The sequence below is a fragment of the Lithobates pipiens genome, unplaced genomic scaffold (genome assembly GCF_037356315.1).
Source record: "Lithobates pipiens isolate NorthernLeopardFrog02 unplaced genomic scaffold, aLitPip1_a1.2 Scaffold_23, whole genome shotgun sequence".
Classification (NCBI taxonomy): Eukaryota; Metazoa; Chordata; class Amphibia; order Anura; family Ranidae; genus Lithobates; species Lithobates pipiens.
The window spans coordinates 88,005,136-88,019,531 of record NW_027507785.1 but is presented as its reverse complement, the minus strand read 5'-3'; the positions used below and the strand labels follow the sequence as shown (position 1 = coordinate 88,019,531).

The 14,396-nt window shown below is 39.9% G+C and overlaps 1 protein-coding gene across 2 annotated transcripts in view; it reads left to right on the top strand.

Annotated features, from left to right (window-relative positions):
* UBA3 (ubiquitin like modifier activating enzyme 3) overlaps positions 1 to 12,643 on the top strand; it is a 48,864-nt gene extending 36,221 nt beyond the window's left edge. For both annotated transcript variants that reach the window (XM_077451981.1, XM_077451980.1), the window contains 8 exons: positions 461 to 574; positions 2,938 to 2,991; positions 3,250 to 3,286; positions 3,377 to 3,458; positions 5,576 to 5,676; positions 6,606 to 6,669; positions 8,675 to 8,729; positions 11,791 to 12,643. In XM_077451981.1, coding sequence (XP_077308107.1) covers positions 461 to 574; positions 2,938 to 2,991; positions 3,250 to 3,286; positions 3,377 to 3,458; positions 5,576 to 5,676; positions 6,606 to 6,669; positions 8,675 to 8,729; positions 11,791 to 11,879 — 596 coding nt within the window. In that variant the 3' untranslated portion in view covers positions 11,880 to 12,643. The remainder of the gene's footprint in view (positions 1 to 460; positions 575 to 2,937; positions 2,992 to 3,249; positions 3,287 to 3,376; positions 3,459 to 5,575; positions 5,677 to 6,605; positions 6,670 to 8,674; positions 8,730 to 11,790) is intronic.
* Positions 12,644 to 14,396: the final 1,753 nt, after the last annotated feature.

Sequence of the window (14,396 nt, the reverse complement as noted above, 5' to 3'; positions counted from 1 at the left end):
CTGGAGAGATTTCCATGTACACACCTTACCTATGCTCTCACAGCTCCCTTGCTGCTACAGCCAGTACTGAAATCAGCCATGTCAGCGAACTGGGGGAGCATTGGCATCACTCCCCTAATCATGTGACAGACAATATCAGGGGGGGGGGGGGGCAGGTCACATCCCCCATACCTGGAAGTGCTGGGTATTGCTAGTTTTGGAGGTGCAGTGGGGGAGCTCAGGTAAAAGTGTATGGGGGTATTGTTTGCAAAGAAAGAAGACAACAGTGACAGGTTTTGGTACATGAGACTCTGACCTGAGTGCAAGGGTTGTATCACAAATGAGGCCAGGGTTCAATTAAGAGTGAGTTGTATTCAGACAGCATTTGTTTATCATGGATATTATATCTAATCAGAAGAAAATGGCTTCTTTGCTGTGCACAAGGCTGTATACTTTAGTATAAACTGTTTGTTTTTTCTAGAGGGCGTTCAGCTGGATGGAGATGACCCTGAGCATATCCAGTGGATATTTAAGAAATCTCTTGAGCGTGCTTCTCAATTCCATATCCGAGGAGTCACCTACAGACTCACTCAAGGTAAACGGAAGCATTCTATAGCAGGAATATTGTGCATGGAACTTTTTTCATATTTCAATTATAACTCCAGTCAAAATCTATACACACCTCAAATTCCACCACCTAAGTGTGTCAACACTGCGCCAGCACCCACCCTCCCCCAGCTGCCACTTATATATATGTCACTAAATAAATCAAAAAAGTAAATATAAATCAACAACTCCACTTTGTCAAATCGATATTACCTTGTGGCGCTTATTCAGTACAAAACCCCCCTATATACCCTCGCAAAAATATATACTTTTCAGTAGAGTGAATGGAACGGGTCAGCTAGCCCTTGTTACACTTATTTGCAAAATATGTATGAAATATACCCTAATTCACCAAATGAATACATATAAATAAAAGCAAAATGTCAATCCAAATACACACATATATATATATATATATATATATATATATATCTACAAAAACAAAAATATACATTTCCTTTGAAATGCTAGTGAACAGCACAACAAATGTAATTATCATTAAACCACAAAATGCGAATGTGAAAAAAACATCTTTTTATGTGTTTTTAGAAAAGCAAGAAAAAAAGTACTAAAAAGTGTCCAAAAAAAGACTAATGTTGGTATAGAAAAAATCCTTCTCCTGTGCAATTTCTTGTCAGGACCATAGATGTTCAGCACTCAGCAAGCATTTTTCATCTTTTCAGGCTCCAGTGAGGCTATCTCTCAAAATCCCCCTCCTTCTGCTGTATGATACCCATGAATAAGTCCTATGAACAAACATGTCGGGGGCGTGGCTATCTGGCAACTATCTTTGATTGATTCAACACTGCAAACAAGGCGGAAGTGTGTGTGTTTGTAACACGAGGAACAGAACTGGAGAGAGTGTGACGCTGGGCTTGAACTGAGAACTTCGCTGTGGGGTACCATACAGCAGAAGGAGGGGGATTTTGAGAGATAGCCTCACTGGAGCCTGAAAAGATGAAAAATGCTTGCTGAATGCTGAGTGCTGAACATCTATGGTCCTCATTTAAGTGATTCAAAACGCCTGTTGAGCCTGGTGCGAGAGTGCTAGGCGCTATAGTTGGTGAGTGCTCCATCAAAGGGGGGGGGGGGGGTCACTGTCACTGTTGGTGTGGTGAAGGTTTCATCATCTTGTGGACACTGACAAGAAATTGCACAGGAGAAGGATTTTTTCTATACCAACATTAGTCTTTTTTTGGACACTTTTTAGGACTTTTTTTCTTGCTTTTCTAAAAACACTTAAGATGTTTTTTTCACATTCACACTTTGTGGTTTAATGATAATTGCATTTGTTGTGCTGTTCACTAGCATTTCAAAGGAAGTGTATATTTTTGTTTTTGTAGATGTATAGATATATATATGTGTATTTGGATTGACCTTTTGCTTTTATTTATATGTATTCATTTGGTGAATTAGGGTATATTTCATACATATTTTTCAAATAAGTGTAACAAGGGCTAGCTGACCCGTTCCATTCACTCTACTGAAAAGTATATATTTTTGCCAGGGTATATAGGGGGGTTTTGTACTGAATAAGTGCCACAAGGTAATATCAATTTGACAAAGTGGAGTTGTTGATTTATATTTACTTTTTTGATTTTATAACTCCAGTCAACTTTTTTTTCTTTTTTGATTGCATAGGCAAGGTTTTGACTCCCTAACAGGTTTTCATTGCCGAGTCCCAATTGGGGAAATTTCCCCTAACTTTCTTTCCTCAATATTGCCACTGGGAAAGAAAGCATAGGGAGATCTTCAACAAGAAATTGCACCGCAATAACAATTTGATAGGTTCTAATCTTCCCCACGCTATGTTTATTGCCGTTGTGTCACTAGAACCACCAATGAGTGGAAACCTGTCCAAAATTATTATAAAGGTTTAGGCTGGTGTTAAACTTCAAATATCTGAAATTGTGATGTCTGGAGTGTTGTGATCTGCAGTAAGATGTATAATTTAACCTTTTGGTAGTTTGAACTTTAAAGCGGAGGTCTAACCCACCTCCCAAAAATTAAAAGCCAGCAGCTACACATACTGTAGCTGCTGGCTTTAATAATCAGACACTTACCTGTCCTGAAACCCAGCGATGTCGGCACTGCAGCTGAAGTTTCCAACAGCTGTCTGGTGCTGCTGCCAATGCCTGTAAGGGAAATCGGCAGTGAAGCATTGCGGCTTCACAGCCGACTCCCTAATATGCTCTTTTACTGGCCCAGCAGCTGGGGGAACGAGGGAGCCTTCTGACGTACCTGCTTTAATATAATATATAATTTATACAGCTCATAAGAGATCAAATTGAGCTTATGCTTGTGGAGCTTCAGCTTATGCATGTGTGACATTATTTTTTTTCTGATTCGTAGGTGTTGTGAAAAGAATTATTCCAGCGGTAGCATCTACAAATGCAGTAATTGCAGGTAAAGCCCTGAACTTTGTGAGATTGTTTGGATTTTCTGACTTCCTTCCACAACCCAAACATATACTGGTGGGGTAATTGGTTTTAAGACATGATGGCCTTGTGTGTTTGCTAATTTATAGGGATTTGAAATTATAAGCATCTATGAGCACCTTGTTCATATTTCTATTAATGTGGTAGCCACTGTTCTCAGTCAACTTGCTTTCTTTAATTTATTTAAGTGCCTTTAATTTGACAATGATCTCTTTGTACTTTTTAGCGGCTTGCGCCACTGAAGTATTTAAAATAGCATCAAGGTAACCAAGTTTATAAGTCACTCTTTTAATCCAAGTAGTTCCATGACATGTCATTTGTTAACTCTTTTTTTTCATTATGGTTTCTTGTAGCGCTTATATGCCCTTAAACAACTATCTGGTATTTAATGATGTGGATGGATTGTACACGTATACGTTTGAAGCTGAAAGAAAGGTTTGTACAGACACAGGTGTGATGTTTTCCCAGACATTTTTAACAGGATTTCATGACTTTGCATTGATTTTTATAAAACTTGAAGTATTCGGATCTATCTATCCTACCATAAGCTGCCAGTGAGTAGCAACAGATCCATATAGGAAAGCATCTATTCAAATAGTTTATCTCTTTTTTTAATAATATGATTTATCAACTAACTCTTGCTGATGGATTTGTTAAAAAAAAAAAAGTACATTCCATTTGGAAAAATACTCTATTTAGTAGTTGTCTGTGATTGACTGCATGACTAATCTTGTCGCATTGTCGATTTTATGACAGCCTGTTAGGTAATCTTCACACTTGTGACTGTCCATTGCATTTTTTTGTAGGAAAAATAAATAGATTGCCAGACCAAGTTAGTCAGTCAACATTTAAAAAGCGGTCCTGTTACCAATTACATAAAAAAGAACTGCAAAAGAAGGACATTTAATACCTTAAGGATATCTTCAGCTTTGGGAACATATTCCACCCAGTTTTGCAGTGGCTCGGCGATCTGAGCTCTGTGTGTGATAGCGGTACGGAGGGAAGCTCCCCATACCTGCTGTGACATTTTGAAAAAAAGAGTAGTCGTGCGGGGCTCCACCCACACAGCCACATCCTTCATTCACAGAGTTCTGTCAATGAATTACAAGTACCGAAATCCTTTGCGGTTGTCAGCTTGTAGTTCTCAATCAACTACCACGGCAGTGTCGAGCGTGGTGGTAAATCGTTCATTCTTTCTAAATTAAAAAAATGATTACGCAGGTAGAAATAAATAAAATCAAAAAGTGAATATAATCTGCTGGCAACAACACAACAGGACAACTTGTGATGAAACCAAATAAATAACATACAATAAGTTGCTGCGCTAAATAATTAAAGTGGAACAAGTTGTAAGGATTTATAAAGAAAATGTCCATATATAATAACAGCTCATGTTGTTCCCCAAAGAAGAAACTGTGATTGTGAACAGTCTCCTGGTAAGTGTCTAATATAGATGAGCAGGTAATTAGTGGGAACCTATCACCCAAGTGCACCTCACATAAAATACTTCCTTTCCAGAAATCTAGTCTCCAAATTACAAGAGACTAAATTTACATGGTTAGTATACACAGAAGATTTGATTGATTCCCTTTATTAAGGCTGAAGGGTATGGTATCATGGCTGATGCTAAGGATCGCTCCATATCACAACCCATAGGGAAGAAAAGAACTGCCCACATAGTGTAAAACTATATAATGATTTATTAAAGAAAAGTAATGCTATCAACTCTCAGAAAGCCACTCTAGATTTCTGGAAGGATTTTATGTGAGCCACAGTGGAGGTGCACTTGGGTGATGGGTTCCCAATAATTACCTGCTCACCTATATTGGACACTTGCCAGGCGACTTTGTTCACAGTCAGCATTGATTCTTCCTGTCAGTGTGAAACTGCCTGCCCCAAAGTTCACATTGACAGTCTGCAGGAGACCTGCATGGCAACAGTGTAATGCTGATTGTTGGTGCAATACTTTCCAGGCTCCTAAAAAAAAAAAAAAAAAAAGTTAAATGTACATGTATATCTGCTGTCTTTAACTTTCTATAATCTTTAGAAAGTGCACATCATGCTAGATTTTTTTTTTTTGTTCACAACTGGGAGTAAAGTCTTGGCATACACTGTGTGACAACTGATTGGAAGAAAGTCACACACCCCCTCTCCACATAGGCGAAGGAAGGAATATGCAGAGCCGTGCTGTGAATAGACCAGCTCCCTGATAATCTATATATAGCACCCACCGGGACACAAATTTCAGGCTTGTTTTATCTCAGTTGTCAGAACTTCTCAGAAGTTCTCATGCTGGTAACAGTAGAACTGAGCAGCAGAAAGACCCTAGACTTGGGGCTTTGAAGAGAGATAAGTAAACACTGCAGTTATATGTGCATAGGTCAAATTTCGTGAATAAGGTTTACACCCACTTTAATGCTTTGCAAACTTTTATTGAATCCCTGTCCCCCCAAAAAAAGCGTCCAATGTAATTTTTTTTTTGTAAAAATAATTTTACCATTAGCCCACACATTTTGTTGTATTTTAAACTTGTTTTCTGTGTTTTGGAACAGGAGAATTGCCCGGCTTGTAGTCTGCACCCTCAGAACATTGAGTTTCCATCCTCTGCTAAACTGCAAGAAGTTTTGGATTATTTAACTAATGATACCTCATTGTAAGTGGCTCATTCAATGGAACATCAGACTGAATCATTAAAGTGGTCTTTGACAGAAGCTTGTCTTAACGATTGGCTTCTGTTGAACTGAAAGGGCTACACACAGACCGAAATTCATCTGGTTCCCGCTGAGCTGGCCAAATTCTAATCCATGTGTACCCAGCTCTAGCCTGTGCAGAGAGCAGAACTGTGGGAGGAATCCAGCAGGCCCCACCCCCACTACCTACAAAAAACTATAGGAGGGGCATACACAAGACTAGTAAACCTGCACAACAAGATAGCAGCAGTGACTTGTCTTTATTGCGGGAAGCTCCTCCACATAGGAAAAGTTTCACACTGGATTAATGCATTGATCTGGAATAAAAGCGCAGCAAAATTTATAAGAATATACTTGCCTTTTGTATTTAGTTCATATTTGCTTATACTGGAGTTCAGCTTTAGGGCCCTTTCACACTGATCAGTCTTTCTCCCATTTTTGCCTTACCAAAACCTGAAGAAAAATGCATGACCATTAAATCCTTTCACTCTACATACAGGCCAGTTGCTTTTTTAAAAGTCCTGCATGCTGCATTTTTGGTGCATGTTTGCTGTGGTGAAAAAAAACGCAACAAAAAATGCACCTCCCCATTGAAACTACTAGAAAACGGTTCAAAAAATGCACCCACGATTGAATCTTTAATGTGATTTTTGAGTCACATGCATATGCATTTTTACTGTGTTTTTTGCAACGGAGCATTGTGAAAGCAGCCTAAACATAACCCCAGGCTGGTAATGTGATCAAGACCATTAAGCTAAAACCACCACTCCTTGACACCACTTTCCCTTCTTCCACCTCTGCACATATGCCAAGTTATATTTTGCTATAAGCATCTGCCACTTATTTTAGGTGACTGATCTCTAAAAACACTTTCATTAATCCTTTTGTGCAGACAAATGAAATCTCCTGCTATCACAGCAACACTGGATGGGAAGAATAAGACCCTTTATTTACAGGTAAGAAGATTGTGGTAGGAGATCTTTTGCTACCTGTCTTGTTAGACAGCATTCATCTGGATCCATTTAGATTCTCTATAGTCTTAGGCAGTGCGTTTTATATGGATTCATTACTGTATACTAAATTTAGATTTCTTGAGAAAACCAATATCCTCTAAATTAGTGGTTTTAAACTTTTTGAGTCATGGATCCATTTAAGAATCTGATGAAAGATATGAAACCTTTCCCCAGAAGTATTCACATAAATATTTGTACTTTATTTTATTGAAATTTGATTTCTCGTGCATATGACATGCACAAAGTTTTAAGGGGTTGTAAAACCCTTGTGTTTTTTTTTTGTTTTTAAATAACAAACATATCATACTTTCCTCCACTGTGCAGTTCATTTTTCACAGCATGGCCCCAATCATCGTCTTCTGAGGTCCCCCAATGGCGCTCGTGGCTCCTCACATCGGTAAACTCCATAGGAGAAGGGTTCTCCCTGGGGGTTACCTTGCGGGCGTGCCCCCGATTCCAGCATTTGCGTCCATAGACACAGAATGCTAGACTCGGCGCCGGCACCAGCATCATTGGATTTGATTGACGGCAGTGGGAGCCGATGGCTGCGCTGCTATCAATCTATCCAATCAAGAGCCGAGATTCCCTGGCTAGAGAGGTACAGCACTTCTCCGCCGAGGGAACGAATGGGCTCAGGCGAGTAAAACTAGGGGGCATATTTTCACTGGCAAGTTGTACACTTACAGAGCACTTGAAGCAGAAGTTCTAATTGACACTTTTCCAATTTGTAAAAGTCTCTAGCAAGAGCAAAGTTGCAGTGGAAAGTTCTACAACATGAAAATTCAGCCACTTTAACCCCTGTGGTGGGATGACTATTGCACAACAGAATTGAACCAGAACTTGCAGCAGACCTGCTGAATGTTTGAAAATACATTTTATCTGGAGTCATGCAATGCAGACTTGCTTCAATTGTGCAACAAACTTGTGAAACCTGGCAAGTCCAGCAGTAGCTTAGCAAGTCATTTTCAAACTTGCAGCACAGTTGCTTGCTATCTGGGTATAATACAGAGTACATTAGTTTAAACAGTAAGTTGTAGATATAAGAATAAAATGGAATGTGATACTCCGAATACACCCAGGTCTGCTCTATACTACAAAATTATTTTTAATAATCATGAAATTAAACTAATAAAAATAACACCCAGAGTAAAAATACAATTGGTCAAGAATTTCCTCACATTGTGATTGTGACTTACATTATTGGTCAGTGAAAACGCACCTCTCTACATGGCAATCGGTGACGGGCCCTCACACTGGTGGTCAGAGGAGGAGAGAATTCTTTGATTGGTGGTCAGTTAAAAATGTTCCCTTAAAGGGGTTGTAAAGGTTCGTTTTTTATTTTCTATGTTCCTTTAAGCTAGTGCATTGTTGGTTCACTTATCTTTTCCTCCGATTTCCCTTCTAAATGTTTTTTTTCTTTGTCTGAATTTCTCACTTCCTGTTCCTCCTCAGTAAGCTGTTCTGGCTGACTAAACACTGCTTGGATGATGGTGTGAAGTTTACTGAGGAGAAACAGGAAGTGAGAAATTCAGACAAAGGGAAAAAAAACATTTAAAAGGGAAATCTAAGGAAAGGGTAAGTGAACCAACAATGCACTAGCTTAAAAGAACCCATTTAGAAAATAAAAAAACAAAGCTTTACAACCCCTTTAAATTTGTAGTTTGAGTAAGGCCTTCTTTTGCAGGTGTAATCTATGGAAATGGGCCTTCTTAGATTGTTGGTCATTGGTGATGATGTCCCCCCACAGATAGCTAAAATGTTCGTTGGTGTCAGTGGTTACTTATCAGAGAGGTCAAAACTGCTCATTACTCATGGAGCCCCTAAGCATTCTCTAGAGGAACCATGGTTTAGAAAGGCAGAATGCAAAATGACTTGTGTAGCAACTGTATAGTTTCCTTTTTAGGGAAGGTGACATTATCCTTTAAGTTTATTTTCTCTTTCTCTCCAGACTGTTGCATCTATAGAAGAAAGGACGAGGCCCAACCTTTGCAAAACTTTACACGGTAATCTTGTTAGCAATAAATGTTCAGCTAGGTTTTGGGCGTGGTAATTGTTGTCTGATTCATACCTGAGCACTTCATAATTGTATCCTAGCAGTTTACCTATAACATTGTAGTTGAGTTGTAAAGCAAAGCATAGGGGAAGCCTGACAGTTTGTTGTGCTTATTTTACATCTACAGAAGCACTGGTTTATCTAATAAAGCAAAAAGCATTGTGCAGCATCAGCGGCAGCCAATCAGCCATTGTTGGCTGGTCTGGCTCTGTTAACTTTGCATACTGTCATAGCTGTCTGCCCAGTATACGTACATTAATTTAACTGTGTTTAAATATGATTGACCTGTCATGTTTTATTCAGCTGTCTTCTGAATAGATACAGTACCTTTTTGTTCCCCTTTCTATGTTATGGCATAGTCATGCTGTTCAGGAGAAAAGACATCAGGAACTCAAATCTGTATCAGCAGCTTAGTACATAAAAGCAGACCCAGACTCCATTTAGGTTCGATAGGGATGGTGAGTAGAAGCAGGAAAATTTGTACCAAAGTTCCAGATCATTTGACTGAAGGCATACCTTACGGGCATGAATGCCAGTAGAGTCTTAATTCAAAGTATTGGCAACCCAGTGAATGGCTGCAAAGGCATTGGATTACATGATCTGGAACTGGACTGTCATGGGATCACCATTTTCGGGCAGTCTGCGAATTTATGCCGATTCTAATACTCCTACAGCATTTTTAAATTCTGTAAGGCTTGCCTACATTATGAGCTTGGGTCTATTTTAATGACATTAATATCAGTGGTGGGATGTGGGATGTAGGGGGTGATCATATCAAGCTACTCCTGTAACTGGACTTTTTGTAATGGTAGAAATCATTGCTGAATGTTGAAGCAAATGGGTCATGAAGCGTTGAGATGTATGGTCAGCTTTTATAGCTGTAAGAAGCCACTCCAATCAAAACATATTTGTGTGTTTAGCGTTAAAATAAATTTTATATATATATATATGTATATTATAAAATTTATTTTATATATGTGTATGTATTCCATTGTAGCTCTGGCTGTATGTTTAGGGTCGTTATCCTGTTGGAAGTTGAACCTCTGCCCCAGTCTCGAGTCTTTTGCAGACTCTAATGCCGCGTACACACGACCGGACTTAGGTCCGACAGACTTTCGAAGGAGTTCTGACTGAGTTCTGACGGACTTTCCGAATGAACGGACTTGGCCACACACAATCACACCAAAGTCCGACGGATTCGAATGTGATGACGTAGGACCGGACTAGAATAAGGAAGTTCATAGCCAGTAGCCAATAGCTGCCCTCGCATCGGTTTTTGTCCGTCGGACTAGCACACACACGATCGGATTTCTCGGTAGGAACTGGGTCCAGCGGAGTTCTTTCGGAAAAATTTGAAACATGTTCCATTTCTAAAGTCTGTCAGACTTTTGCAAATCAAAAGTCCGCTGCAGCCCACACACGATCGAATAGTCTGCCGGAATCATTCCGTCAGACTTTTGATGTTGAAAAGTCTGGTCGTGTGTACGCGGCATTACAGGTTTTCTTCTAAAATAGCCCCGTATTTGGCTTCATCCATCTTCCCATCAACTTTGACCAGCTTCCCTGTCCCCGCTGAAGAAAAGCATCCCCATAAAATGATGCTGCCACCACCATGTTTCACGGTGGGGATGGTGTGTTCAGGGTGATGTGCAGTGTTAGCTCTCCACCACACAATAGTGTTTTGCTTTTAGGCCAAAAAGTTCAATTGTGGTCTCATCTGACCAGAGCACCTACTTCCACGTGTTTGCTGTGTTCCCCACATGGCTTCTCGCAAACTGCAATTGGGACTTCTTATGGCTTTCGTTCAACAATGGCCTTCTTCTTGCCATTCTTCCATAAATTCAGATCAGATTTGTGGAGTGCACAACTAATAGTTGTTCTGTAGACAGATTCTCACACCTGAGCTGTGGATCTCTGACGCTCCTCCAGAGTTACTGTGGGCCTCTTGGCTGCTTCTCTGATTAATGCTCACCTTGCCCGGCCTGTCAGTTTAGGTGGGCGGCCATGTCTTGGTAGGTTTGCAGTTGTGCTATACTATTTCCATTTTCAGATGATGGATTGAACAGTGCTCTGTGAGATGTTCAAAGCTTGTGATAGATATATATATATATATATATATATATATATATATATATAACCTAATCCTGCTTTAAACTTCTCCACAACTTTATCCCTGACCTGTCTGGTGTGTTCCTTGGCCTTCATGATGCTGTTTGTTCAGTAAGGTTCTCTAACAAACCTCTGAGGGCTTCGCAGAACAGCTGTATTAATACTGCAATTAAATTACACACAGGTGGACTCTATTTACTTATTAGGTGACTTCTGAAGGCAATTGGTTCCACTAGATTTTAGTTATTATTATTATTCACGATTTATATAACGCCAACAGTTTACGCAGCGCTTTACAATGTATGGGGGGGACAACACAATTACAGTACAATACAAAAGGTACAGGAGGGCCCTGCTCATAGAGCTTACATTCTAAAGGGAGGGGGTGGTACAAAAGGTAATAGCTGCAGAGAATGAGTTGATGGGGTGGCTCGGGGACAGTTAGATGGGTGTGGGATAGGCTTCCCTGAATAAATTAGTTTTCAGGGAACTCCTAAAGGTGGACAGGGTAGGGGCTGATTAGACAGACTGGGGCAGGGAGTTCCAGGGGATGGGAGAGGCTCTGGAGAAGTCTTGAAGGCGAGCTGTTTTTAGTTGGGGGTATTAGAGTAAAGGGGACTGAATACAAATGCACGCCACACTTTTCAGATATCTGTTTGTACAAAATTTGAAAACCATTTATAATTTTCCTTCCACTTCACAATTATGTGCCACTTTGTGTTGGTCTATCACATAAAATCCCAATAAAATACATTTACATTTTTGGTTGTAACATGACAAAATGTGGAAAATTTCAAGGTTTATGAATACGTGTTCAAGACGCTGTCTGATAATTTATGCCTATAACCCCAATAAAAATGTGGCCTTATCTTGAAATTTTTATTTCTTATTTCTCCTTGTAGAGCTTGGCCTCGTTGACGGACAGGAACTTGCAGTTGCCGATGTCACGACCCCTCAAACCATCATATTTAAACTTCATTTTACCACCTAGCTGACATGGGAGATTCTATGAAGACACTTTTAGTTAGAATTACTTGCAGGACTGAGTAGCAAATACTGATATGGAGGTGCAGTATGACAAAAATGGAAAAATAAATCTGCAGCCCTCTGACACCAAGTCAGGCACTGGTTTCTTACCAAGTTTATATGGCTAATGAAAAATGCTCATGTAACATAGCCCTCACCGTGCAATTATTTATGAAAGGGAAAATGTTTTAAATGTCCCCCCAAGAGCATTTTAAATTTAACATTTTAGAAACATCTTCAATGTACAGTATTTTGATCTAAGTACCTGTCAGCGGCTAAGCCATTTTTTTTGTAGATATACTTTGGCTTGTGGTCCACTAGAAGCTAGTGACTTTATGGCAGCTATACAAACTTCATGGATTCATGATGTCACAAGAGCCTGGCACAATAATAGGCTGCAGTCTCCAGCACTGGTATCTGACCCACAAAATGGCTGTTGTCACGCATGCACGTCAGGTGCACTTTAGCTGCTCTGATCTGTATAAAGCCTTGTATTTTTTACGTTATGTCTTTCTTATGGCAGAAGTTTAAAAAGCTGTCTTTTTTTTTTTTTTTTTTTTGTCTGGTGTAAACAATATTGTAATTAGACATAATAAAAACATCTGTACCTTAAGTACTATTTATATGCTTGATATTATTACTTTAAAAGGTAACTTCACTTTCATGGGGGAAAAAAATATTATGAGTAAAGTTGTAAAAATTAAAATGATATATACAATTGGTACGCAAGCCATACTGTAATTTTTTATTTTTCTTAAAGATTTTTTTTTTTTTTTGACAAACAAGACAAACCAACATACAAAAGAAAAAAACAGCAGAACAAAATTGGGTTGGTCATTAGTATACAGCAGGGGTGTCCAAACTTTTTTCAAAGAGGGCCAGATTTGATGAAGTGAACATGCTTGAGGGCCAATCATTTTGTCTGACATTCTTTAAACCATTAAAATTCGGCCCAACAAGAATTCTCTTGCCTTTGTGCTGTGTGTGGTGAATAGATGAGCTCGGGTGTGTTATTTGGATATACCATATTTAATCGCCTTATACCACGCACCTTAACTTTAAAAAGGATGTCTCAGGAAAAAAAATAAAAAATCTTACATTTTAAATAAAGATCTGTGAAGCAAAATAAGGGTCAGTGCCCATCTGCAGCCCCCACCATATTGCCATGAATGCAGCCCCCACCGTATTGCCATGAATTATACAAATGGTGCAGTGCAAAATACAAAAGTCCACATATATTGGTCATGTATGACAGAAGAAGAGCATGTAGAGAGGAGACACCATGTGGAGAGACAACTATTCGCTTGGACAAAAAGTCTGGACAACTGGACAGGAAGGAAGTGAGCAGTTTGACCACAGCCTCGGGAAACATCCAGCTGAGGGTGATAACCCCCATTTTATGTAACCTAGCCGGGGTAAGGTGGGAATGGTGGAAATTTTTAACTTGTATAATGCGATCCCTTGATGAGATTACATGTTCAGTTTTGCATGTGTCCCTAAATTCAGTCCAGTCATCTGTAAGGCTCGATTCACACAAATGCGTTTTTTTTATGCATTTTGCAGAAATGCAGGGAAATTTTTTAACATGGGTTCCTATGGAACATGTTGACATCAATGCATTTTTGTGCCTCTGTGTTTTTGGAAAAGGTCGGGGACTTTTTTGTATGTAATAGACTTCAATGGACCCACATCCAAAACGCAAGTACTGCATTTTCACTGCGATTTGCATTGTGCGTTTTTTTATTTTTTATTTTTACACTGTATATAGCTGGTTGCTAAGGGGGGGCCCAGAGGCCAGTCGCCACCTCCTTAACAACTGATGAGTCATCAGTTGGCTTCCCGCTGAATGTAAAAAATACCGGCTAAAAAAAAAATTGTGAAAGAAACTGCGTGGGCTCCCTGCCTCAGATCCTTGTCAGGCCTCTGGGTCTAGTATGGATTCGGAGGGGACCCCCATGGCAAAATGTAAAAAAAAAAAAAAATGACGTGGGGGTCCCTTCAAAATCTATACCAGACCACATGCCCTCAACATGAGGGGATGGGTGCTTTGGGGCAGGGGGGCCCCCAGATCCTGGCCCCCCTATGTGAATGAGTATGGGGTACATTGTACACCTACCCATTCAACAAGAAAAAAAGTAGTGAGTTTTTGACAAGTCTTTTATTAAAAATCTTCTCTGCTTCTTCCTCCGGTCTTCCCCTATCTTCTCCCGCATCTTCATCCTCCGGTCTTCTTCTTCTGTCTTCTTCTTCTGTCTTCTTCTGTCTTCTTCTGTCTTCTTCCGCTTTTCTTCTTCCTCTTCTGCCGCTCCCGCCGACGAACCTCCTCAGATGCTGCGTCCCGCTGATCTGTCGGTGCCGATGTCCTGCATTTCTTAATGATGTGGCATGGCAATCGGATTACATTATCCAGAGGCCACGCCCCTTGTGACGCCACAGACCCATCATGCCCTGGGCTGTGACGTCATAAGGGACGGGGTCACCA